The 26,911-nt window shown below is 39.6% G+C and overlaps 1 protein-coding gene across 1 annotated transcript in view; it reads right to left on the bottom strand.

The window, feature by feature from the left end:
• The window catches only part of FH (frataxin-like protein), an 87,275-nt gene that overhangs the window by 24,662 nt on the left and 35,702 nt on the right, over positions 1 to 26,911 (bottom strand). Inside the window, exons 3-6 of the mRNA XM_089454430.1 lie at positions 3,865 to 3,884; positions 3,608 to 3,761; positions 2,936 to 2,983; positions 2,733 to 2,827 (exon numbers count right to left, since the gene is read on the bottom strand). Coding sequence (XP_089310556.1) covers positions 2,733 to 2,827; positions 2,936 to 2,983; positions 3,608 to 3,761; positions 3,865 to 3,884 — 317 coding nt within the window. The remainder of the gene's footprint in view (positions 1 to 2,732; positions 2,828 to 2,935; positions 2,984 to 3,607; positions 3,762 to 3,864; positions 3,885 to 26,911) is intronic.

Below are 26,911 nucleotides of genomic sequence, written 5' to 3'. Positions count from 1 at the left end.
TCAGAATCGCCCTGGTTGACCAAGCCATACCCTTGCCCGGACCCTGTGTTGCGGGGAAGCGCCCCCCCCCCCCCAAATCCTGCTCCCAATCCACGCTCCAGGCGGGAGCGACTCGGGAGCGGGTCGGGAGCGCGCTCCCTAAAAAAAAATTTGCCCCCTGCCTTTTCGGGAGCGTTTTGCCTTTTTTGCAATTTTTTTTTGTAGTAATGTTTGACAATTTTTTTTGAAAGAAACAAATAATTTTTGAGTGGGGCAGCTTAATGATCAAGTCTATGGCCCTATCCTTAATCTTCATTTTCATCCTTTCACTTAAATTTTTAACATTACCACGAAATGACTCAGGATGTTTGAGAGTGGTTCCGGCATCATTGGATTTCATATGGAAAAAGTAGAATTTTAGATTTCATTCAAAATCCAGTAGACTTATCAGTTTTTCAGGATTTCAAGATTGGGGGATTGCAATGTTTCCATTGAATTTTGTCATGTATTAGAGTATGAAACTCGTATTTAATCAAGAGCACCAATCCCTCTATGTACCTTGACGTTAGTGACATTGGTTGTTGAACTCCTCTATCATGACCCTCCTAAAAATGTACGCATCACTCAAACAAAATCTTGACTTGAAATGCTATGCTTTTTCTATCTTACGTTAATGCTTAGAGAGTGATATTAATGACAAAGATCCCTATACAGATATAGAGGTAATGACAAAGATACCTCTGGATATTAATGCTTAGAGGGTGATATTAATGACAAAGATCCTAATTTTCGAACAAGAGTAAAAAATTAGACATTTCTCGTGGTGGCAAGAGGCCCAAGCATAAGAAATAGATAATAGATTTACTTCTCTTTTCTAGTTTCTAGTAGTTTTTATAACTATTGACTCTTTCATATTTATTATGATATTTTTTTAAACAATATATGACAATTTAAGTTTGAAGTTGGCAATTATAACTCATTAGTAATGAATTATGAATATGATGCTTCATGAAAGTTGAAGGTTGTTTCATTTCATTTCATTTTATAACATTTCATTTCATGTTAGATATTATTTGTTGTAATGGTTACACTTAGCTTACAAGTACAACTTTGGTGATCAATGATGATAAATGTTATATATTGAATTTTGAAAGCTTGAAACCTTAAGATTGATGAATCATGAGACTCAATATGTTGTATGTTACTATGTTACTAACTTGTGGACGTGGTTGATGAAGATTATAACTTCTAGATGATTGTTGTTATATGGTTCAATCTATGTTTTTTTATGTTTTTTTATGTTTTTTATACCTAATTCATTATTCTACATGTTTTTGTTGACATATATATATCAAAATATATATATATATATAAAACGCTCCAGGATTCACTCCCAAACCGGGAGCTTCTGAAAATGTCGCTCCCGCTCCCAAGTAAAACTGCCCGGACCGACTAGGTCAATTATCCGGTTCGGCGACCATTCTGTCACTGAATCAGCCGAGTTGGTCACTGATTTGGCCGGCTTGATAATAGACCAGCCAGACCAACCAAGCTCGACTTAAACCGATCGGTCTCAGTAGCAGCAAAAAAGGCGGGTTGGGCAGACTTGAAATCAATTTTTTTTTGTTTAAACTATTTCCTAGCCCCTCTACCCTTCTCCCACGCCTATAAAGGTGACCCAACCCCCTCATATTTCCTCACAACTATCTCATTGCATTTATGTGAGCATTTGTGAGGAGTTTGTGAGCAGTTGGAGTTGGTTTTTGGAGCAGCATTGAGGAGGTTCTTGGGCAATCTTTGGAGCAGCATTGAGGAGTTGGTTTTTGGAGCAACGTTGGTTATGTGTTTTTGTTCTAATCTCTATATATTACATGTATTGGACAGTAAACTCAAAGCCTTTTTGATATAATAGATATATTCATGAGCATGCTTTGATCAAGTGTTGTACTTGTCTTCTCTCTATTATTCTAATGCTTTGAGTTTGTAAACATGAATGAAAATCTTTAAAAATATGATTTTTCATTAAAATTAATATTTAATGTAATTTTTACAAAGACCGAGTCATTAGAATCAACTAGTCTGAGTCGATGCCGAGGCGGAGTTGACCCTCAGCAAGTTCTGAGTCTGAGTTTTAAAACTATGCACACCTTCTCAAAGCATACAAGCCAAAAAAAGTTTCAAATAATACTTGTGACCTTGGGTTATTTACCACACTACAAAGAAGACAAGCTAACAAGGAAACTAACTGAAACAGGTAAACCTGAAATACAAAAAGTATGTACAGCTCACATGAATAATCTAAAAGACAACTACAAATCACACCTTGACATATCTATTCATCCCACCAGAAAGCATGAGGGGCAACTTAAGAACATAATATTTCTGTTTGATCTTCCATCCACTCAGTGAGAATGAGTGTCATGCCTAGAGAATATTAAAAAATTATCATACCAGTTTAGCCTTAGTCATGAAATATCTCAATTATGGAATTCAGTGCTACTCCTAAAAATAAACAGAACATTACCATGCTATTAAGAACAAAAGTGAAGATTTATATATTTCAAATAATTAAACCTCATGCCGTTTTTCCATATTTATCAAAGGTTAGCAGAAAAGAAAAGTATAGCATTGCATAAGACAGAAAATTTAAGCCAGTGCCATGTGCGGGTGATAAGAGTGTAATTTTCACTTACTAATCCATGTTATTGTTCCAATTTCTATTTTCTTCATAGGGTAGGGTTTTGGTTCAATACCTCATAGGAGAAGATAGCCAGATTTGCCTGTTTGGAGTTTGCTTATTTATAACATAAGTACCAAGATCCCCAAGTTTCACAGTCAAGACCCCACTCTAAAAAAACACATCATATAAAATTATCTAACTAACAAAGTTCAAGAAAAGCATTTAAAAAATGAAAATTATCAGTGCTTTTACTTAAAAGTTGGATCTTATTCTTACTGCATAGTCCAAGTCAAAACCATCAATCTGAAGGTCGTCTCCATATTCCTACAAGATATCGCCAAAAAGTTACTTGGAAAAAGGCCAAGATACAAAAGTAATGGATAGAAGTTAACAAAAACATGATGCATAATATATGTTCTATGGCACAGCTAATCTAGCTAGCTTAGAAGTAGCAACATTTGATAAGTTAAGTGGATCCTTTGTGGAGCACTTTTCTCTCTATGAAGCATTTAACCAATTTAGAAGGGAAAAAAGCCTTTATCATAGGGTTTGACAACCTCACTCAGAGAGAGTAGATATCCATGGAGTGGACAAATTGATAGGAAATATTATAATGTCTGAAATTTTCCATCGAAGTGAATGTTTTATACTGGTCATTCTTTCCTAATATTGCAGAAGATAAGCAATAACTGTGTCCTCAGCACAGCAAGAAAAGCAACGAAAGACTCTTCACTACTTTAAGCTCAGTGATAAAAAAGAAAACATAATTTTTTTCTTGAATTTTTTTTCCATTTATTGAATTCATGCTTCTTGGCCTAGAAAATGATCTCTTCAGATTCAACTGTCATGGGTCTCATATAACTTGGAAATTCTGATATCCACAAAAAGGCTTATTTTCAATTCCAACTGTCATATTCATTGTTACTTCCAATCTAGCTTAGTTCCCACCTCAAGTCTCTCTTGTAAATTTTGCAGAAACTCATCTGACAGCTTATGAAACTCCTCCTCTTGCAAAACAGAACTGCAGAAAAGAAATATCATCTTTATATGGTTAGAGAAATACCCTAAGAGAGTCAGATGGTGAAAAAACGAAATGGATAAGCTGCAGACATTGTAGTAAAAGTAAAAATTTAACTTAATTTAAGGCACAGGAGGAGGTAGATTTTTCTGAAAATGAAACGAAAAAAGAAGAAGGACAAAAATACCAAGCATGAGCTTGAAAGACCTGCATTCTCAACATGATTAGATGATTATATTCATATACTCACTATAACGCTTGCTTCAATTCAAATGAGAAAAGCTCCTTTGGAAAAATTGAAAAGGAAAACACGAATTTGCCTGATACTTATGTCAAGTTATTCCATTAAGTTTATGGCCAGTTCCCTATGGTTGGTTTTTTGAGGTAAGCTTCAGTGAGTAGATCCATAAAGTTCATCTGCAAGTCTATTACACTCCAACTCTGATATGAATTAGTAGTCCAAGCATTCAATGAGGCACTGAAGTTAAAACATGGCTTAGTTTAACTCTTTGATAGTATATTTCATGTTGAAACAGGTAGTTAAAACAATAATTAACTATCCTCATACAGATCATTTGCTCAAAACCTCTCCAATGAAAATTCAAGACTACAGTTAGGGTGGAATCAGCAGGTAGTAAAATGAATCCTTCCCTTCAACCTAAGTTTTTATCTTGGTGCTGAACAAAATCACTACCTGCCAACAAAAGAAAACCCCCATTCCTACAGCATGATTGTGTAATTATATGCCAATCACTAGGTTGTTTTATGAATGTTGAGTGGTAATTCTTCCTCGATGGATCATTTACTCTTTGATTATAGTACAACATAAGTTACCAGGACAGTACAGATATGGATATAGTCAATTCTCAAAAATGTTTGGACATGAGTTTGGATATGGCATATATATCTTGTTGATTTTTCTTATAAGAGACTGACCTTCTAATCTGATAATTACTTCCAATGATCCTTAATCAAGTTATCTTATGTCATTAAGCAATTATACATATAAAATATCAACAATAATGCAATAGTAACAGTAGAATCATAAAGAGAGCCAAACATCAAGACACAACACATTTACCCTGGGAAAACCCAACCTTGAGAGAAACCCAGCAAACTTTTCTTTTAAGGAGAATTCAATCTTCAGCAAAGTTTACAATATAGATTGTCTAGAAATATGTGCCAATTTCCAAGCTTAAATACCAGTCAAACCTGGTCAAAATTATTCCAAACTGTAACTGCTGGTCAAATCCTTCAAAACAGAGAAGTCAACGCTGGTCAACAAAGAGAATTTCGGTCAACGGTGATCTTCAGTCATGCAGTCAATGTTGTGAAGTCAATTCAGCCTGTGGTCAACATCCTGAGGTCAGATCCAAGCAGTAGATGGATTCAGTCAATGGTCAAACTTCATCAAACTTCTTCTATGTCCACTTGTACGATTACTTCAGATGAGATGTCAATTGTTGATTGGTTGATAGAATTGGGATGTCATCTTGTGTATTTGTAGTGATCAAATGAGTGCCCTTTTGACCAAGGGTCACCTCCAATGGTGGGGCCGACTTAGGCTTCTTGGAGTCTACATAAACCAATATAAAATTGGATTTTCTTATAATATTTATAATTTCTTTTCTTTTTGCTGATTTGGAAGGCTCCTTGCATGTGGGAATACCTCCCGATGCTACAAAAAATCAACACTCTCTCCTAGCAAAGGGAGGTATTCTCCTGTAACAGATTTCCCTTAGCTGGGAATTCTCCTTACTTCAGAGAAGTTTTATGAGCTTGTCATATTGATGCATGGCTTCAACATAACTTATTTTGAATTTTTTGAACATAAATATCCAGGGTGGGCCAAGTTCCTTTATGGCTCCTCAAGCAAATATATCAAACTTCTTTGGTCATGTCCTTAGCCTAGGCATCAAGTTTTACTAATCTTAAGAAGATTTTCCTTTGGTCTATTCACCTTTCTGGTATCCTACAAACACTTCATTATACCCTTCAATGAGGGAGACATCTAACATCATACTAAGCTCATCTTTGCCCATAATCTATTTATTAGTGGATATGTACTGGAGCTCTATTGCTCCTCTTTTCATCATGTCTCAGATGAAGTGATCAGTCATTGCTTTATCTACAAAGAATCACTTCACTTCCTAAAATATATCAAATATACATCATAGGCACCAATGTGTTGGGAAATCCAAGGAGTTGGCAGTTAAATGATTTCCCATATCAATGACATTATCTTGTGATGTTTTCGTTATAATTATTAGTTCTTTCTATTTATTTTTTCTTATCATCAATACTAATGCCGAGCACCAAATAAAAGAGTACACAAGATGTAGGCACACTGCCAAGGCAAAACCCCACTCTAAGGGAAAACCCTGTCAAAATTCTTCCTTCAGTAGATTCAAGATGAGACGACCAAGACCCTTACAACTTAGAATCGAGACTACCTCCATCCATCAAGTCAACCTTGTCATTCTTTAGTTCTATAGCTCCTATAGCAATCATTCATCTTCACACTTTGATCCTTGCAATGGCACCGAACTAGTATCACTGTGATGGCAATGACCTCTCAACTTACTGAAATACGTCCACATCAAAGTCTATTCTTCAACATCAAAACCATACCACTGTGATAGCACCGAGATACTGGAGAATTAAGTCTTCATCGTTGTGATAACATCGAACCATTTTTTGTGCTAGCACCGAGATAAATTCATGTGATGTGGTCACTGTAATGTGAAAATTTCTAACACAAAATTCTACTGCAGTAACTAATTTATTTCTCCTACTTAAATAAGTTATTTACAAAACCCTTCAGTAAACATCAAAATAAATTCTACTACGGTTGTCACATAATAGCATAGAGAAAATAACAGTGATATACAAGCACAAGAATCAATCACATCAACACAATTATTTTTGGACAATTGTCCCCAAAAAAACCCAATGCAGGAAAACCATTGCAGCAGATGAGGGTTTATTTATTATTCTTCAGCAACAATCTCTTTACAAGGAACGATTTTACAAAAAATAGAGACACCTCTGAGAGAAATACCTAATACAATTTTTCCACTTGCTCTAGAGAAATTCTGACACCCTAGAGACCCTTCAGCCTTCATTGTGTCACTTCTGCGTGAGGCCTGCGTGAGGACTGCGTCCCTTAATGCGTTGTCTCTCTGATCTTCACTCTACATTGTCCCTCTGATGCTCTGCGTCACCTCCTCCTTAGTCTCTGATTGATGCTGATGCCCTCCTCTTCCTTCACCCTACAACTCTCCCTCTGAAATCGAACCCCTCCCCTTTGAGAATCAATTTCCCTCGTGTTACTGAGTATTTGCCTGGTGTATCTCCAAATGACTCTCAAGTCTTCTCTTAGACTTTTCCTGTTGATGAATCAATGGCCAAGATTAAGTCCCTAATCAACGGTTAAGATTAAATTAGACTTGATCCTCATCTCTTAAAAGCTTCTCACCCATACTTCCATTAATACTCATTAATATTTTTATTTTCCTAAGTTTAGACTTAGGAACCCCATTAAAAATATTAATTATTTTAATAAAATACAATCCAGGTGGTATTTCTCCAAATGATTTTTGGGTCTTGGAGATCTCATGTGTTCTAGCCCCTCCACAAAATTTTGGAGCTAGATCACATCTGATGCTACCCAAAATCAACACTCCCTCTTAGCGAGGTATGTGCTCTAGCAATACTTCCCAACAAAAGTATCACACTGATCCATGACATCGGTCCTCTGCGCCGTTGATGCTTGGCCGGCTGCCCCTCATCTACTGCGTTGTTGCAACTTGTACTGCTGCCCATGACACTGCCACTGTCATTGCTACATTTGTACTGCAGCTCCCTCTGAATATGTTGCATCATGTTGCCCATAGCACTGCCACTGCTAACTGCTGCACTACAACTCCCTGTACTATCCACTTCTACTACTGAAATGTATTATCAATCATCCCATCTTCTCCCTGAAATAAACAAACTTTGTTCTTCCTAAAACCTTGGTGAAAATGTCTGCCACCTGTTCTCCTGTCGAACTGTACTGTAACTGTACTGCTCCTTGTTGGACACAGTCTCTGATAAAGTGACACCTGATGTCAATGTGCTTCAACCGATCATGAAAAACTGGATTCTCAAAGAGCTTGATGCAACTCTAACGCTTCCATCCTTCTCCTGAATAGATTCATAAGCAACTTCCTAAGCCATATGGATTCACACGATGTTGTGCTAGCTGCCATATATTCAGCTTCAGCTGAGCTCAGAGCTACGGATTTCTGTTTCCTACTACACCAGGAGGTCATTCTTGATCCAATGTTGAAGCAGTACCCAGTCGTACTTTTCCAATCGACTAAACTTCCAACCCAATCTGCATCAGTGAACCCACTCAGCCTAAGGTCATTGCCTTGGGTGTACATTAGTCCATGCTCAATTGTTCCTCGTATATATCTGAGAACATGCTTGGTTGCTGCCCATTGCGCCTTCTTTGGTTCCACCATGAACTGACTGAGGGTGTTGATAGCGTAACAAATGCCTAGCCTGGTATTGACCAAATACATCAGGGACCTTATGAGCTACATGTACAAGGTGGGATCGACTTCTTTATCTTCAAGTGCATCAATCTTCTTCTAGTTGGTAATCATTGGAATAGCCATAGGTCTACAATCCTACATTCTAAACTATTTCAGAATTTCTGTAGCATATCTCCCTTGTCCAAGGAAAATTCCATCATTTTGCTGCCAAACTTCCAACCCCAGAAAATAATGCATCCACCCCAAATCCTTCATGTCAAATTTTGTAGCTAGGTTTTCCTTGCAATCTTTGATGATCCTGGATGAACTTGTTAGAAAAATATCATCCATATATAACACCAGAATTAGAGGTTCATTCGCTACAATGAAATAGTAGAGGTTGGGATCTGCGTCACTCTTGACAAATCCCATCATCTGCAAGTAACCATCAATTCGACCGTACCATGCTCTAGGCACTTTTTTAAGCCCATACAAGTCTTTCATCAACCTGCATACATGAGATTTCTTCTCATGTGTCTCAAAACCCTCTGGTTGTTCAATGTATACTTCTTCTTCTATCACCTTGTTCAAGAACGCAATCTTGACGTCCATCTGGTGAATCTCCCACCCCATCTGTGTTGCAAGGGATATCACAAATCTAATAGAAGTATACCTGGCTACTGGGGCAAAGGTTTCTTCGTAGTCTATCCCTTCCTTCTAAGCATACCCCTTAGCCACGAACCTGGCTTTGTATTTTTCCACACTGCCATCTACAGCATATCTGACCTTATAGATCTATCTCAAACCTACTGTTGACCTGTCTTGAGGCCTGGGTACCACTTCCCAAACATCATTGACCATTATGGAATTGTATTCCTCCACCATAGCATCTACCCATACTTGATGCTAAATGACCTCCTAAAAACTAGAGGGTTCTCCAAACTGAGCCACCAAGGCTTGGTACCTATCTGGTTGTCTATGCTCCCTTTTCTCCTTCCTAGGAGCTCCAACGAAATCCTCTGCATCTTGTAGTATCTGTCGAAGTTCCCGACTCATTCTTCCACTGGTAGTGGGTAGATCTATTCCTCTTCCTAAGACTCCACTTGTTGTGATACCTCTGGAATTTTGTCTTTAGGAGAAATAATGGTGTTGGTTTCTGCTTGTCGAGGTGGTTGGACTAATGGATCATCCTTTGACTACTCTTCGAAAGGCATTTTCGGGATTTTCCGAAAACTTTGTCCTCCATGAACTTTACATCCTGTCGAACTATGATCTTCCTATTTCCTGGAAGATAGATTCTATATGCCTTAGCATTCTCGCTATATCCCACAAGATATCCTTTTTCTGCAGTTTGATCCAATTTCTTCCTCTTTTCTTCAGGTATATGGCAGTATGCCAAACTCCCAAATATTCTGAAATGACTCACCTCAGGCTTCTTACCGGTGAAGACACTCTCCGAAGTAATCTTACCTAATGCCCTGTGAGGAGTCTTGTTCTGGACATACATTGTTGTGTTGCATGCTTCTGCCCATAGAAATTTGGGCATATCCTAATCATACAACATCGCCCTTGCTGCTTCAACAATAGTCATGTTCTTCCTCTCTGCTGCTCCATTCTACTCTAGATTATAAGGAGTTGTCCATTCTCTTCTGATGCCTTCCTTTGCGCAAAAATTAATGAAGTCCTTATCAATGTATTCTCCACCATTGTCTGAGCGCAACACTTTTATCCTCTTCCCTGTCAATTCTCGACCAGAGCCTTAAAGTCTTTGAAATTTTGAATCGATCAAAAACCTCGTCCTTGGTTTTTAGAAAGTAGATCCAAGTCTTCCTGGAATTGACATCAATGAAGGTGACGAAGCATTCGGCACCACTAAGAGCTTTGCTTCGTCACCACTAAGAGCTTTTGTGGACATGGGTCCGCAAATATCTAAGTGTAGCAATCCTAGAACACTCTTAACCCTACTGTTACTTCTGGAATAAGCTGCTTTGGCGTACTTGCCTAGTGCGCACCCTCTGCATACATCGTCTTTTTTGGTACTCAACTTTGGAACTCCTGTGACGTTCTTCCAAGAATTCTTAGAGCCCCATGGTGCAAGTGTCCCATCCTCCTGTGCCATAGTTCATTCAAATCATTTTCCCCAATGTTGCCTATCAGTGTCATTAGAGATTCTAGCTATAACCTATACAACCTGTTACTTCTTACTCCAATTTGGGCCTTCTTTTTCCAACTCGGATGTTTGACATATACTTTCTTCCCAATGTAAAAAACATCATAGCCCTTGTTTTGTAACTGAGATATAGAGAGTAAGTTCATCCCCAATTGTGGCACATGCAACACATTGGTCGCTCAAAGTCGGTCTCCCTTCTGTTTGAAAGACTATAGTACCTCTCCCTACGAGGGTACCATTTGACTTATTTCCCATGGTGATTTGGAAGTTCATTTGTTCTTCCTAATAGCTCGAAAAGCATTCTCGTATTCCTGTCATGTGCACAGAAGCTCCATTGTCAATATACCAAACCTCAGAGGAAGTAGAATTTGCTAAGCAAGCGACTTTTTCTTCCAGTCTGGAAGCTAACATGGAATAGTCGTGATCCATATTCTTCGTGCTTTCCTCTTTCTCAGGAGAACTGTGTGAGTCCTTTTGAGTTGCTGCCCCAGCATCATGCTCCCGACTCATTGCAGATTCTCTAATCCTGTTGCCCAATCTTTGCTCTGATACCATGTGAAAATTTCTAACACGAAATTCTACTGCAGTAACTGATTTATTTCTCCTACTTAAATAAGTTATTTACAAAACCCTTCAGTAAACATCAAAATAAATTCTACTGCAGTTGTCACATAATAGCATAGAGAAAATAACAGTGATATACAAGCACAAGAATCAATCACATCAACACAGTTATTTTTGGACAATTGTCCCGGAAAAACCCAATGCGGGAAAACCGGTGCAGCAGATGAGGGTTTATTTATTATTCTTCAGCAACAATCTCTTTACAAGGAACGATTTTATAGAATATAGAGACACCTCTGAGAGAAACACCTGAGACAATTTTTCCCCTTGCTCTGGAGAAATTCTGACACCCCGGAGACCCTTCAGCCTTCACTGCATCACCTCTGCGTCACTTCTGTGTGAGGCCTGCATGAGGACTGTGTCCCTTGCTGCGTTGTCTCTTTGATCTTCCCTCTACATTGTCCCTCTGATGCTCTGCATCACCTCCTCCTCAGTCTCTGACTGATGTTGATGCCCTCCTCTTCCTTCACCCTGCAACTCTCCCTCTGAAATCGAACTCCTTCTCCTTGAGAATCGATTTCCCTCAGGTTACTGAGTATTTGCCCAGTGTATCTCCAAATGACTCTCAAGTCTTCTCTTATGCTTTTCCTGTTGATGAATCAACGGTCGAGATTAAGTCCCTAATCAACGGCTAAGATTAAATTAGACTTGATCTTCATCTCTTAAAAGCTTCTCACCCATACTTTCATTAATACTCATTAATATTTTTATTTTCCTATGTTTAGACTTGGAATCCCATTAAAAATATTAATTATTTTAATAAAATACAATCCGAGTGGAATTTCTCCAAACGATTTCCAGGTCTTGGAGATCTCATGTGTTCTAGCCCCTCCACAAAATTTCGGAGCTAGAGCACATCCGATGCTACCCAAAATCAACATGCAATATCACCAAAAATGGAGTAGCATTGAAACTATCCACTGACCTAGTCCAGCGAGATTATCTTTGTATTAACCCAAGCTCATATAGTAGTACCGAAACATATCTCTATGATTTTATGCGAGTTTTCTCCTATGATGACCGAACTTTACTTTAGAGGTAATGCGAGCTTCTTATCCAAACTGTGGAGCGGTGCACCCACCTATTTATAGTTGTTTTCATATTGCAAATGAGTCGACATGTGACTTTGAAGAGCAGTGTCTCTATATTGAGCCGACATGCATTCTTTTGAGGGAGGCCGACTTCATGAGGGTTCTTTCAACAGCAAGGAGGCTTCGATGAATGGAGGAGTCTTCACAAATTGATTTTTACAATCACCTAAAGCCTACAATGGAGGCTTGACCTATACATTTGACCCAAGCATGAAACCCATGCTTTAATAAGTCAGTTTCAATAATAATAAAAATTATTTTTGCTTTTCTTTTAACAAATATATTACATTTTGACTTCAAGTACAATTATGAATACCGAACCTAGTTACATTTTCCAACACAATGTACCATATATTAGCTTTGAGGTGTCCATATGTAGAGCAAATATCTGATCCATCCATGTATTTCCAAGAAATAGCATTAAAATCTTTCATCTTGATTTCAAAGAGTAGCTCTTTCTGAAGCTGAAGCAGGTCTTCCAGATGTTGATCTTGGTTGCTCCCTGTGTCACGTCAACAAGTCCTTTGTACTATTGCTACTCCCTCTTACTTCAGAAAACCTTTTAATCATAATTTTACTTTGTTCTTTCTAAAGCTTAGTATCAATACAATGTTCCTACAATCTCACTCAAGGTACCATGGAATTATAATTGAGTAAAAGAATTACAAAGACAAAGGGATGTTAAGGGAAAGAATAAAATTAATCAAAAGAGAAGATTGTAAGTTTCTTATCGTTTGATTGAGACATGTATGGAATTGTCAACTCCTTACTTCCTTACTGAAATCTCCCTGCAATCTCATTTTAGTTCTTAACATCAATTATATAGCTTTCTTTCTTGTATGACTTGTAAGGGCTAGGGTTTCTTCATCCCCTAAATCTTCCACTAACATTCAGTATTCCAAATCTTGTACTAGGGTTTTATAATTCAAACCCTAGGGTTTACAATAGGTTGTCCTTTGCCTCCAATCTTTTCACAAGGACCAGTTCCTTCTGATCATTGTTAACTTCAACCCATGACGTGATCTTAGGTGTTTATAAATTAATTTTATGATTGTAAGTGGACGAATATATATGTAGTCCTCTACCTTTATCAGAACAAATAGCAGTCTGAGCAATATTTATTATACTAGACTATTAAACTCCAAACCCGAACATAGTCAAAAAGTCTGCAGTGAAAAAATGAACTTGTTCAATGGAGCTTGCCACTGATTACTTACTATGCCCATTCATGGAACTAGTATTCCTTTCTATATTGTTCAATCATCAATATTGTCATTAGATTCCAATTATCCATAATCGGCACCTCGGGTTCTAAATGTAACCAAAAAGAAAGCAGGACCTAGACTTATCAAAATTCAACCTTCATAGTCAATCTTCTAGAGTCAACAAATGGGTTCAGCGTCTGCATCTCTGCTCATGTGGCAGATCCACATGTCTATAATATCCAATCACAAAATGTTGGGTTTGTCACCTTTTGATCTTCAAATATGTGGTTGATCCAGATGTCTTGAATAACCAAGCATTGTTCGATCTATTGCTTAGTCACAATCATTATGATTACTTCCGACAAATGGTGTTGTTTAGATCTCAACAAAATGTAACCTGTTACTATAGGTTTCGACCAATAAATCCATTTGTTACGTCAATCCACAGAACTACTTTGCGGATGTTCATACCAATTTCACACTTTACCTTGTAACTGGCTTCAGAGAACATGAACTCGCCTTGGGATTTGAACAACGACTCAAGTCTATGTATAATAGTGTTGCCAAAACTCAAACTTTGTTTTTGTTGCCATACTCTCATTTGCCAATGATGCCAATTGATTATACTCAATTGGTTACAGTGTTTATTTTCCTTTATAAGTTCTTCTTTGCGCCAAGAGGCACTCTCTAGCTCAGTATGGAAGAGATGTTGTAATGTCCTATCCTGTAAATATTTTGACTCAATCAAATTACATAAAAATAAAAATTAAATAAAATAAATAAATAATAATTAAAATAAACTTGAGATAAAAAAAGAAGTAAATAGGTTTGTTATAATACCATGGATTAATACTATGGGCCAATACCATGTGCCCAAACAATTGTAGTTCATTTGACTCCCTACGTAACAATCTAAAAGCCTCGAGAAGTCAACATACTACATATATTTTATTTTTATTTTTATTTGGTCACACATCTAACACATGTACACCAATACCATGTGCCCAAAGTGTGAAATTTAAGAACTAATATAAATATATATAGATACATCTTAAATCCGGATCTACCAAGTGCTGAGAGGGATCAAATCTCTTAAGGTGCAAACCTGTTTTAGAGTAAAAAGAGATTTGATCCCTCTTAGCACTTGGTAGATCCAAATTTAAGATGGATTTAGGCTAGTCATACTCAAGCCCACGAATCATAATAATACGAGATATTTCAAACCAGAATAGATTATATCCATACTTCAGTTGTGTTGCATCCAAACTTCCACTATATATATTTCAATCAAATGTTTGATGTTGGACATGTATGTGTATCATGACCACGATGACTTACAACCAAAACAATGATCTACAATATGTGTATTCCAAACCTGTGACCTTCACTCCATATGGCATCCTCAGAATCTTGACTAGTTACATTATAACGCAACCTTTATTTGTAACAATAACTCTACAGCGACCATAATCAAGACTAAAACTCTTTCATGCATCTTCATAAAACAGGTCCATATCAGAGGAGGCAAGAGAGGGATTCTATTTGGCCCCGACGAAAAAGTTGTTTCTCAATTCGCATGGGGCCTTGCCTAGCAACAAATAACCAGGCAGAGTATCTAGCATTATGGAAAGGATTGGAAATCGTTAATGACCATAAAATTTCGAGGCTTATAGTCTTTGGAGACTCCATGCTAGTCATCTGACAACTGGCCAAGGCCAGGAAGACAAATTGTCTAGAGTCCTCTCCCCTTTCTCGACTCCCCTTTCTCAAAGGATTCTCACCTCCACCTCTCAGCAGTTAGCCATGAGGCTCCTCTCTCAGGTGAATTCATCCTCTTGTTGCGAGAGGAATTGGAGCACATATGGGAATTTGTATAGTGTCAAGAAGAGCAGGCTTGAGCAGTCCAGGGTAGAGACAATGGTGTATGTGCACACCAACCTCCATCTTATTTACAGGCAGAGGGATGAGTGGCTGAAGGGAAAGACAAAGATGTGGGATGTCTTTCTTGATGATATGGGTTTGGAGAGCAGTGTTGAGTTGGCATAGGCCAACTTGGATCTTAATGACACAGTGCTAGAGCCTATTGCTTTTGATGATGGTGATACTCTGGAGGGGTCACCCTCCACACCAACAGATGCAAAGATTATAATGGATATGGAGGAGGAGGATGCAACAGAGGAGAGTAGTGGTGACCATGACAAATTTTGATGATGATGATGATTGATGATTGATGAGCTACCTACTACCTTGAAGTTGTTTTGTATTTGCTATTTCTATTTTCCATTGGCATTGCTACTACCTATATGTAACACGTTTTGATTTTGATGACTTAATGAGAAAACTGCAGTCTGAAGTTTCTTGTCTTTCTCCTATTGGATCATTGATGAATTTGTCACAATTGTATTTGTATGCATAATGTGACTTTGTAAAACTTACAAATTTTAAATTTACAACGTAGAATCTAGATCTATGTCTGAATTTGTATCATGAATGAGAATTTGTGTAAGAAAAATCTATTTTTTAATATATATATATATATATATATACACGTGTCATGTTCCGGGGGGTCAGGGTGCGGTGTCAGACACTCGAATCTTCGTGTCCTGCGTGTCCCCATGTCAGGTGACTTAATATACAAATGGGTTACCAATCCGATTCTTCTTATGAGAAATTCTTCAGATTGAGAATGACCAAGTACCATTATGAATACCTCCCTAGTTAAGAGGAAGTGTTGAAAAGTAACTAGGTTTGGTCTTCATAATGACATGTGTAATTGTGATTTTATGTAATTGATGAAAAGAAGAAAAATAAAATTATTATTGTAATTCTTGTCTCACGGGTTTCATGAGCAAGGAATTTTATTTTTAGTGATGGCTCCCATTGTGAGCCTTTAGGATTGAGTCATCTAGTCATAAAAGTCTAATGAGTCTATGTCATGTATGAAGGACCCTTCTTGGGCATGTTATAATTTGTATGAGTCATTAGATAAGTGTAAGTAGCCCTCCAAGACAAGCACAAGTCATCCCTCTTCAAGTCGGCTTCAAATGAAATTAATTATCTCCTCCTAACAGTCATGTCGGCTTACCTTCTTCAGGTCGGCTTATTTTAGTGGCAAACCACTATAAATAGAGCCATCCGAATTTCAGTTAGAGACAGATTTTCGGACAAGAGTTTAAGGGGTCTGCAATTCGAACAAGATTACAGTGCGAAGATAAGACTATAGTAAGGGTGCAGTGCGAGGTATAGCAAAAGAAAGCGCCAAGTAGCCAAGAAAGTGTGTAATCTGAAGCATAAGGCAGCAATACAATGCGAGGTGAAGCAACAGTACAGTTCGAGGTAAGGTAGCAGTACAGTAAGTAGTGCAGGGGCAACAGAGTAGTGCAAAGGTAAGAAGGTAAGGGCAGCAGTAAGGACAGTAGTACAATCCTCTAAGGTCCTCAAGGAAGCCGAAGTAAGGAACAGTTCTGAAGCAGTGAAGAGGAAACCGAATTCTAAAGGGTAGCCAAGAAAGAGGAAGAAAAGCAAGAAGAATCTTATCAAGGAGGTTTTGTGTCTTGGTCTTGGAAGGGCAAATAGGTCAAGGGTCTTGGTCTTGGTATTCGTCAGTTGGAATCTCTATAAGAAGAATTTGTGCGGGTTTTCCTCTCAAAGAATAAGAGGTTTTAGCCCTGGCTAACAACCTATATTGTGTCTCTTATCTCTTTATGGTTTATGCATTGGTAGTTGTTTGATGAAGCAGAACACTAATCACCTAAGTAAAAGAAGATCCTAATCTAAAGAAGTAAAAGCACTCACAAGCAATTACTAATAGAAGAGAAATCACCTAATATCATTGCCCTGATTTCTCAACAACCTGGGCGCTAAAAGTCTGGGCCAGGCAGAGAGAAAGAAAGTGGGAGTTGAGTCAAGGTTTTGCAAGGTGTTTTTTGGCTAGGTTGCGCTGAGAACAAGCGTGTTTTCTAATTGAAACAGATTTCCTTGTAAGAGATTCATATGCTCAAATTCTATCAATAAAATTCTACAACAAGGAGAGGGTTTCCCAGTTGGGTTTCCCTAGAAAAATAATTGTGTCTCTTGTGTGACTGTGTTCTTTATCTTTTCAATTATTTCGTTGCTTATATGTTAAGAAATTATGTGTCTTGGTGAAAAGAAAAGTAGTTTTCAGATTGTGCATTCAAGCAGTTGAATAATTTCATGGAAATTTAACATGCTATCAAAGCAAAGATCAGTGTATACTATAAAGACCAACACCAGATTGACCAGTTGGTGAAGACTGTAATCAACCAGAAGTAGAGCAATGAAGAGAGGAGAGCAGTTCTTTGGATAGCAGTATGGCGTTCCTTGGACTAACGTTAGATCACAGTCTAGCAGGAGCCTCAAATTTTTGCGCATGGAAGGAGCGAATCACAATAGTGTTGGAAGATAATGGGGTGGGAGACTTTGTCAAGAACGCTATATCGCCACCTCAAGATCCTCAACAGTTGGCCCAACATACTAAGAATGATATCAACTTTCAAGGCAAAGAGGATCATTCTAGAGGGGGTCAGAGCATTTTATTCCTCATCTCCATGAGAAAAAGATAGCATATGAGATGTTTAAAGCTATCTTAGATTTTTATCAAGGCACCAGTGATGTCAGCAAGTTAGCTCTAAAAGAGAAGCTAAGAAGTATCTCGATGAGCAAATATGAGCCCATTGTCGCATATCTTTCAAAGTTCACTCAAATTCAAAATGAGCTAGGTGGTGTGGGCGATACTGTAGCAGAAAAAGACCTTGTGAGTCTTGCGCTTCTGGGGCTCTATAAGTCTTGGTATGGCTTCCAAGATGCTATGTAAGTGGCAGAGAGAATTTTCCCAATTGGGAAAGGCTATGGGCTGACTGCGTTCAAGAAGAAATCCAGAGAGGGGCGAGAGATGGTAGATCAGCGAAGATAGAGGACGAGAGAGAACTTTTCCCTGGCAGGAAAAGGCAACAACGCCGAGGGCAAGAAGGGCCAAGGAGAGGCCGAGTCTATTCAAAAGGGCAAAAAGAAGGATTTGAGCAAGATCAAGTGCGTCCTAATAGAAAGGAGGAGTCCAGTAAGGATCATGTAGCTATATCAACAGAGGCAGATGCATTTTCTTCCCAATTCGACAAATATTTCTCGTTGATAGCTTGCACAGAGGGCTTAACAGATAACAGTGTATAGTATATTGATTCAGGAACATCTTTCCACATGACCAAGAACAAGAAGAATTTCAACCACCTGAAGAGAAGGACGTGCAGTTTGAACTAGGAGATGATGGCATGTATGCAGCTAGAGGAGTTGGTATTGTCAACTTTCAGAGGGAGTTAGGTAATCCTCTCCATCTTAGAGATGTCGTCTATGTTCCAAGACCAAAGTAAAATCTTATTTCGGAAGCTACCCTTGAGGACAAGGGTTATGAAGTCATCTTCAACATGTTGATTTTTTGGTAGCTTGGGAGGTACTCCAAGCCCTAGGGTTCAAGGTTTGGAGGTTGGAGCACCACAATAGGGCATTGTGGGCATGGAACCCAAGGTATGGGCTTTGCACCCGAGCTTGTGCGTGTGAATCCATGAGGCTCACTAGGCATCTGATGGATGGAGATGATAGAGGATGTCGAGATGAATCCAACGCATCGAGAATCATCGAATTCCGAGATGTCTAAATGGAGATATGAATTTTTGAAGGTAATGTTGGGTTTTTGGACATACAAGTCATGTAGGCTTGAGATGGATGTGTCCAAAAGTCATGTCTCTTGGGAGCCCTCATATTTCGTATAAATATGAGGTGATGGATCATTTTAGGCATCCACAAGAGCATCAACTCAACAAGAAGGTAATTGAGCTCTTGGAAGGAGACGAATATGTGGAGGATTGTTTTTGGTTGGTTTTGACTCTATTACAGGGCTGAGTAGGAGCAAGAGAAGACTGCAGGCCCTAAGGGCTGATCTAGCAACTTGTGCGTGGGATATTAGTGGTTGATTCATCTATGTTTTGAGGGTTGCATCCCTTATTCCTTGTGCAGACCAGGCCACAGCCTTATTGGAGGGTTTTTGTGAGGGCTGCAATCCTCAACAGGCAGCACAAGTGACTTTAAGGAGCAGCGAGGCATGGTAGGGTATTGTGTGAGATAGTCCGCAACCTCTAGGAGTCTATTGGGTGTTTTTGTGGGCTGCAATAGCAGCAGTTGGGTGCCCTAACCAATGAGGAAGCTTCAGCAGCATGCACAGCCAAGTATGTTAATTTTGTTGAGTAAAGATTGAATTGTTTGCTAGGTGGATGGTGTCCTAGAAAGGATTGTTGTGCAGCCTATGGAAACCAAGTGGAAGAGGGCTAACTAGGGTGGTTAGAAGCCCTTTCCTAGGAGCAGATTCGACAGTGAGGTTTGGTCATTGGCTTGGGCATTTGAAGAGTTGTTGGAGGGAAACGTGACAATGCTCAATAGTAGCCCTTAACAAGCAGTCATAAAGGGTGTTTGACAAATGAAGGTGGGTGAAGTTGTTGGAGGCCTTAGTAGCTCTTTAACGAACAAAAGAGGTTGCTAAGAAGGTGGTTTGATGCTAATGTATTGGCTAGCCTAGAAGAGCAAATCGGATGAGCCAAAGTTCATTGTAATAAAATGACTTGCAGCAGTGATAGCAGGTAGCCCTCCTGGAGTCTCTATATGTTGTTCCTTGATGAACAAAGGAGCAGTTTGGGAGCGGAAGGACCAGCAAGTCACAGGGTATGAAAAAGCAGCTATGAGGTGCACTACATCAGCTAAACCATCAGCTTATCTTGTATTAGTATTTGAGGGCCAATATCCCTTGTACGAGAGCCCTAGACTGTTGTATTATTCAGTTGGTTTAATATAATGAAGATTGGGTTGTTGTACATATAAAATTGTAAAAAGTTATGTATATTTTGTGCACTAGTAGATTTACTGTTGTTTATATTCCGATGTGCAAGGTAGTTGTGTTGAGATTCTTGGTTTGGTAGCGTCAATGATCTAAGGTTCTATCCTAGACACCAAGATGTGGAAATTCAACACGGTATCAGGGCGTGTCTGAGCTACTTTGAGGGACAGTGAATCAGAGTGTGCGCAATGAAGTACAGCTTAAGAGGGAGTTGGTCACATTGTAGGTGAACGGCTCACTACAAAGTCGAAGTTGCAGGTTTGGTCTCCACTATGAGGACAGGTTGGAATGGTTGTCCAACTATAGTCCATGGAAGGAAAGGATCAAGTTGGTCTTGCAAGTCAACAGGATCTGCGAGTTTGTCGAGAAAGAGATCAAGAAGCCAACTGACCCCAAGGAGCTAGAAGTGTACGAGGAATTGGATACGAAGGCGAGATTGATCATCCTAGATGGTGTGAAGGATCCCTAATACCTCATTTGTCCGGAAAGAACACTACACATGAGATGTGGATGGCTCTTTAGAATTTGTTCCAGAATAAGCACAAGAACCGGGTACTGGTATTGGAGGATAAGTTGAAGTCCACCAAGGTGTTGTAGGGTGAAGGAGTGACTTTGTATCTGACGAGGTTGTCTCAGGTCAAAGATGAGCTTGCAACCGTCAATGTGACTATTTCAGATTCTGATATAGTGAGGCTTGCTTTGAAAGGGTTCACCAAGGAATGGAAACCCTTCATCAACAGGAGCGTTGCCAAAGAGAAGTTGTCAGACTGGAATATACTGTGGGACGACTTCATTTAAGAAGAGTTGCGAGACGAGGATCTTCATATGAAGAAGAAGGTTTTGAATGATGATGTGACACTTGCAAGAAGAATGAAGGGCAAGTAGAAGAAGGACTTGAGTAAGATAAAGTGTTTCCACTATGGCGAGTTGGGTCATTTTTCAACGAGATGTCCGATGAAGAAGAAGACGAGAGATGATGAGACGAAGAAAGGGAAGCAGGTCGTCAGGGATTGCCACTTTTGCTGAGATAGATGCTCTCACCAGGAGATTAGAGGAGGACTTTGCCTTAATCTCTCATTTCTCGCAGGGTAATATCGATGAGGTTGCATGGTACATGGATAGTAGGGCATCGAAACATATGACAGGGTCACATGAGGAATTTGAGACTCTAGTTGAGTAGGACTCAAAGTTGCACATGGTGTTGGGAAACAAGAGTCATAAGGAGATCCGAGGATCGGGAGTTGTGCCATTCAAGATGGAGTCAAGAAAGGTGATGCGAGTCCAATATGTATTGTTTGTACCGGGACTCAGATATAGCATGATATTTGTCTCAACGATCGAGCAGAAGGGGTTTGAGATCTTTTTCTAGAGTGGGAAGGCAAGACTCAGGCCTAGAGGCTCTAGTTATGTAGGTGTCATGATTGGAGTTAGAGAGCATGGTCTATAGAAGCTAACGGGCAAGCCTATGGATCATGGAAAGAAGAAGCAGCAGGACCAGGGGCAGGTGCAGGCTTCAAAGGAGCAGGTACAAGTTCCAGAGAAGAAGGTCCAGGTTCCAGAAGCTTAGCGGGAGTCGAGTTCTAGAGGGAGCTTGCACGCCAAAGGGAGACTTTGCAAAGAAGAGTGTGTGGTCAGTGGGGAGCAAGGGTACTTCTACAGCTGCCAAGAAGGAATCATGGAGGCATTGGAAAATGATTCAGGAGAAGAAGAAGAAGCACCACAATAGGGCATTGTGGGCTTGGAACCCAAGGTGTGGGCTTTGCACCCAAGCTTGTGGGTGTGAATCCATGAGGCCCACTAGGCATGTGATGGATGGAGATGATAACGAATGTCAAGATAAATCCAACGCATCGAGAATAATCGAATTCTAAGATGCCTAAGTGGAGATATGAATTTTTGAAGGTAATGTTGGATTTTTGGACATACAAGTCATGTAGGCTTGAGATGGATGTGTCCAAAAGTCATGTCTCTTGGAAGCCCTCATATTTCGTATAAATATGAGGTGATGGAGATCATTTTAGGCATCCACAAGAGCATCAACTCATAGACTCTCAATAAGAATGCAGTCGAGCTCTTGGAAGGAGATGAATCTATGGAGGACTGTTTTTGGGTGGTTTTGACTCTATTATAGGGCCGAGTAGGAGCAGAAGAAGGCCGCATGCCCTAAGGGCCGATCTGGTAGCTTGTGCGTAGGTATTGGAGGCTGATTCATCTCTGTTTTGAGGGCCCAACCCTTATTCCTTGTACAGATCAAGCCGCAACCCTTTTGGAGGGTTTTTGTGAGGGGCGCAGTCCTCAACAAGTAGCACAGGTAGCTTAAAGAAGCAGCGAGGCATGGCAGGGTATTGTGGGAGATAGGCTGCAGCCTCTAGGAGTCTATTGGGGTGTTTTTATGGGCTGTAGTAGCCACAGTTGGGTGCACTAACCAATGAGAAAGCTTCAGCAGCATGCACAGCCAGGTATGTTGATTTTGTTGAGTAAAGATTGAGTTGTTTGCTAGGTGGATGGTGTCCTAGAAAGCATTGTTGTGCATCTTGTGGAAGCCAAGTCGAAGAGGGCTAACTATGGTGGATAGAAGCCCTTTCCTAGGAGCAAATTCCACAGTGAGGTTTGGTCGTTGGATTGGGCATTTGAAGAGTTGTTGGAGGGAAACGTGACAGTGCTCAATAGTAGCCCTTAACAAGCAAGCATAAAGGAGTTTGGACAGATGAGGGCGAGTGAAGTTGTTGGAGGCCTTAGTAACTCTGTAACGAACAAAAGAGGTTGCTAAGAAGGCGGTTTGATGCTCATGTATTGGCCAGCCTAGAAGAGCAGATTGGATGAGCCAAAGTTCATTGTAGTAGAAATGACTTGCAGTAGTGATAGCATGCAACCCTCCTGGAGTCTCTATGTGTTGTTCCTTGATGGGCAAAGGAGCAGAGTGGGAGCGGAAGCTAGTCACTGGGTATGACAAAGTAGCTATGAGGTGCACTACATCAGCTAAACCGTCAAATTATCTTGTATTTGTATTTGACGGCCAATATCACTTGTACGAGAGCCCTAGACTGTTGTATTATTTAGTTGGTTTAAAATAACGACGATTGGGTTGTTGTACATATAAAATTGTAAAAAGTTGTGGATAGATTTATTGTTGTTTATATTCCGTTGTGCAAAGTAGCATTGTTGAGATTCTTGGTTTGGTAGCGTCAGTGATCTAAGATTCTATCCTAGACACCAGGATCGTGGAAATTCAACACAACAGAGGTAAGGCTTACCTCTAACACTTAGCTTCTGGATGTATGAAGCAGATGGTTGTGAGGATGAAGAATATCTATAAGTTCCGAGTAGAGACAGGAACACTCTTAAGCAGCAAAGCAAGAAGCGCACAGAGTAGAGAAGTGATGGTTGAGGAGAGTAAAGCTCTAAAGAAGTCCTTAGAGAAAGAGCAGGTTAGAGTACCTGAGAAGAAGCTACTCAAGATGGAGCCTCAGTCAGTGTCTCAGTTTGAGTCTAGGCTAGTTGGAAAGTGGGACGACCAATAGGAGGAGGAGGAGGAGAGCCCAAGACAAGTGGAGGCAGCCACTTAGTTAGTGACTCCCAATATAGAGAGAATTTGAGCCAAGTGGGCAGAAGATTTGTTTAAGGGAGACCAGGAGAGAGTTTGATCTTCCAATATCACCTTCAACCAAAGGAAGTAGCCATAGAGGTACATAGGGTACATGGCACTTATGACTGAAGCGATGGACTCATACAGCATGGTTGGAAAGAACACTTCTTCAAATCAAATTTCGCAGAAGAAAAAAAAGGAAGTCTTCTAGCTCCGAGGGAGCAGCTACAATAGCGAAGAACATGGTAGCGATGGAGACAGATCCAAGTGGACGAGGTTCTTCTAGAAGCAACTTCCTCATTAAGAAGGAGCGTTGAAAAAAGTAGTGAGAGGTCTTCTTGACTCATGCCTTAGTCAAGAAAGACCACGATCAATCTTTCTTTTAGCAAGGATCAGTTCGTGGAGGCAGGAAATTCATGTGTGGAGTTGGAGGAACAGCTAAAGCATACTTCCAATGGCCAGTCTAAGTTTGGAATCTAACGAGTTGGGGAGCCTCAATCTTGATTGAGGCAAGGACGAGTTAACTAGCAGTTGACTTAGTTAACTAGTCAGTCAACAACTTGTGTTCTAAATTTGTACTCTCTAGATTTAGCATGAATCAAATTGATAAAAGGAGGACGAAGGCACAATTGCGATTCAATTGTTTTGTGTGCACAAGGTTGTGACACAAGACAATAGCTCACGAGTTTGAAAGAGGTTGCACAAGTTTGTGTGTGAGGGATTCTTGTTGTTAGTGCATGCTTTGGAGGAGCCAATACATAGAGGTTAAAGGAACCTTCCTGCTGCCAGATTGCGCTAGGAATTAGGGGTTGCGTCTTAAAGAATAGGAGGCCCTCAGTGCTAGAGAATAGAAGGCTTGTACGCATAGATTCCGGTCCAGCCAGAGGAGCCTGTGCAAAGGGAATTTGGGCAAGCCAAAGGAGGCCTGTGCAAAAAGAATTCAGGCCAGCCAAAGAGGCCTTTGTGTAGAGAATTTGGGCCAACAGTAGAAACCTGTGTGCTAGGAATCTGGCCAAGCATAGAGCAAGAAAGAGAGTTTTGAGTCAAGGTTTTGCAAGGTGTTTTCAGGTGATGTTATAGTGAGAACAAGTGTGTTTCCTAATTGATGTCGATTGCCTTGTAAGAGATTCATATGCTCAAATTCTATCAATAAAATTGTACAGCAAGGGCAAGCGTTTTCCCAATTGGGTTTTCCTAGAAAAATAATTGTGTCTCTTGTGTGACTGTGTTCTTTATCTATGTGATTATTTAGCTGCTTATATGTTAAGAAATTTGGTGAAAGGAAAAGTAGTTTTCAAATTGTTCATTCAAGCAGTTGCAGAATTTCATGGAAATTAAACATAAGGAAAATGAAATTTTATGGAGTTATAAGATTTACTTGACTAGGAATATTCATTACAAGTTATGCAATGAATAATATATGCAATTCTCAACTAGATAGCCTTTCAAAATTTAATATTCAACAATTAGCACACAAATAAGCAAAAACTAGAAGCAGCAATTCCATACATTATACAATTTAAAGATAAAATCCATCAACAATAAGCACTTACAAAACAACATGTAGTATATCCATCCAATTCAACAAAGAAATAGCTCCAAATATAATCTAAAATAGCTTCCAAACATAGAAATGCGTCCAATAAATCTCCAATAGCCAAGAAGGAACAAGTGTGAATTCTCTTATGAGGTTTGAATTCAGCAAGTGATGATGATGAGCGAGTAAACTGACCTCTCTCTTATTTATACATGTCTAATGATCTCTAATGTCAGCCTAAAACCCCTCAAATCATAAAATAATGGGCTAATACTAGGTGAGGTTACAATTCAACCTCATAGCCAATGCAAAACATAAAATTTAACCCACAAAAGAGGTTGAAATGTTGATGCCACGCATGCATAGGCGCTTTTAGGGTATGCTTTAGGCTCCTCCAGTGACAAGTCGAGTGTAGAGGGCTCCATAAATCATGACTTAGGGGTTGGCCCCTAAATCTCCATGCAAATCATCCTGTGGGCCGCAGTTTTGTGTGGGGCATAAAATGGGTCTCATGGGTCTCTTGGTGATAGAATAGCCTGGTTCTACTCCAACATTGAGGGCTCTGAGGATGGTGCTAGCCCTCCCATGTCTCAAGGGTGAGACAAACCTCATCTGGCCCTCAAATCAGCTGCCAAACCATGTGTATATTGCTAAGCCAACTAGGGGCATGTTGGTCCAAGTGCATCATCTCATGAAAATTTTGAGTAAGCATAGATTATCGGGGTGTTGTGGTGCCCATGGAATGGAGTGATTCTCTGCAAGTGATAGGAGTCCCATGGCTCTCAACGCTTCACCTATAGGGTGTCATAATGCTCCTCTAGTGGATCTGGACCCCATTTAAGTTGCCCAACCTGTGATGAAAACCACCTATCAATCACACACAAAGTTTAGTGTTGCATCTTCACCATCAAGAACAATTAGTCATTAGTGCATCTAAGTGAACCAAGCTTGTTAATCAAGGAAAAATTGTCACTTCATACGGAGCTTCCCTTCCAAACTTAAGGTTTTGATCTTGCAATAGTGTTACCTCCCTAGGTAGGAGTGGCTAATAGATAACCCTATTAGGTGTTCCTAGCCACCAAGGGGAAAGACATGTCCCTGCTAAATCCTTCAATAAATAGGTGGCATGTGAATAATGGTGGAATGCAACGGGAATAATGGGGTCTCAAGGCCAAATGTTATGGTCAAAAGGGTAGCAATAATGAGGAAGTCCACATATTGGGTATATAGATGTCAGGAGGGAGCAATCGTGGTTGCATGAGGTACCCCAGCCTTTGTTTTTCCACCACCATTTATTTGTCTTTTACTTTTTCTTGATTTTTCTTTGTATTATTGCTCGAAACTCTAGGAAATGAGAGCATGCTATAACTGATGTATAGTAGTTATTACCCCCTTAAAGGTGGGGCAGTTCATCGCCCAATAGGGCTTGAGACATGCATAGGTTCCTTTTATGATGTGATGGGGCAATCATTGGCCATAGGAACCAGGGTGATGGTCATAATGATAAGGAGTAGAGCTCATGCTTGGTTTTTTTGCATGTGCTATTATTAATGCCTCAACGATCTTTTGCATTTGATGATTTTCTTTCTCTTTTGTTTCC

Source organism: Pinus tabuliformis, chromosome 7 (assembly GCF_031772625.1).
Source record: "Pinus tabuliformis cultivar Carrire ecotype Pingquan chromosome 7, CPIR1, whole genome shotgun sequence".
NCBI classification, from domain to species: Eukaryota; Viridiplantae; Streptophyta; class Pinopsida; order Pinales; family Pinaceae; genus Pinus; species Pinus tabuliformis.
The sequence above is the reverse complement of the archived record's forward strand: the minus strand, read 5'-3'. Positions and strand labels throughout refer to the sequence as shown.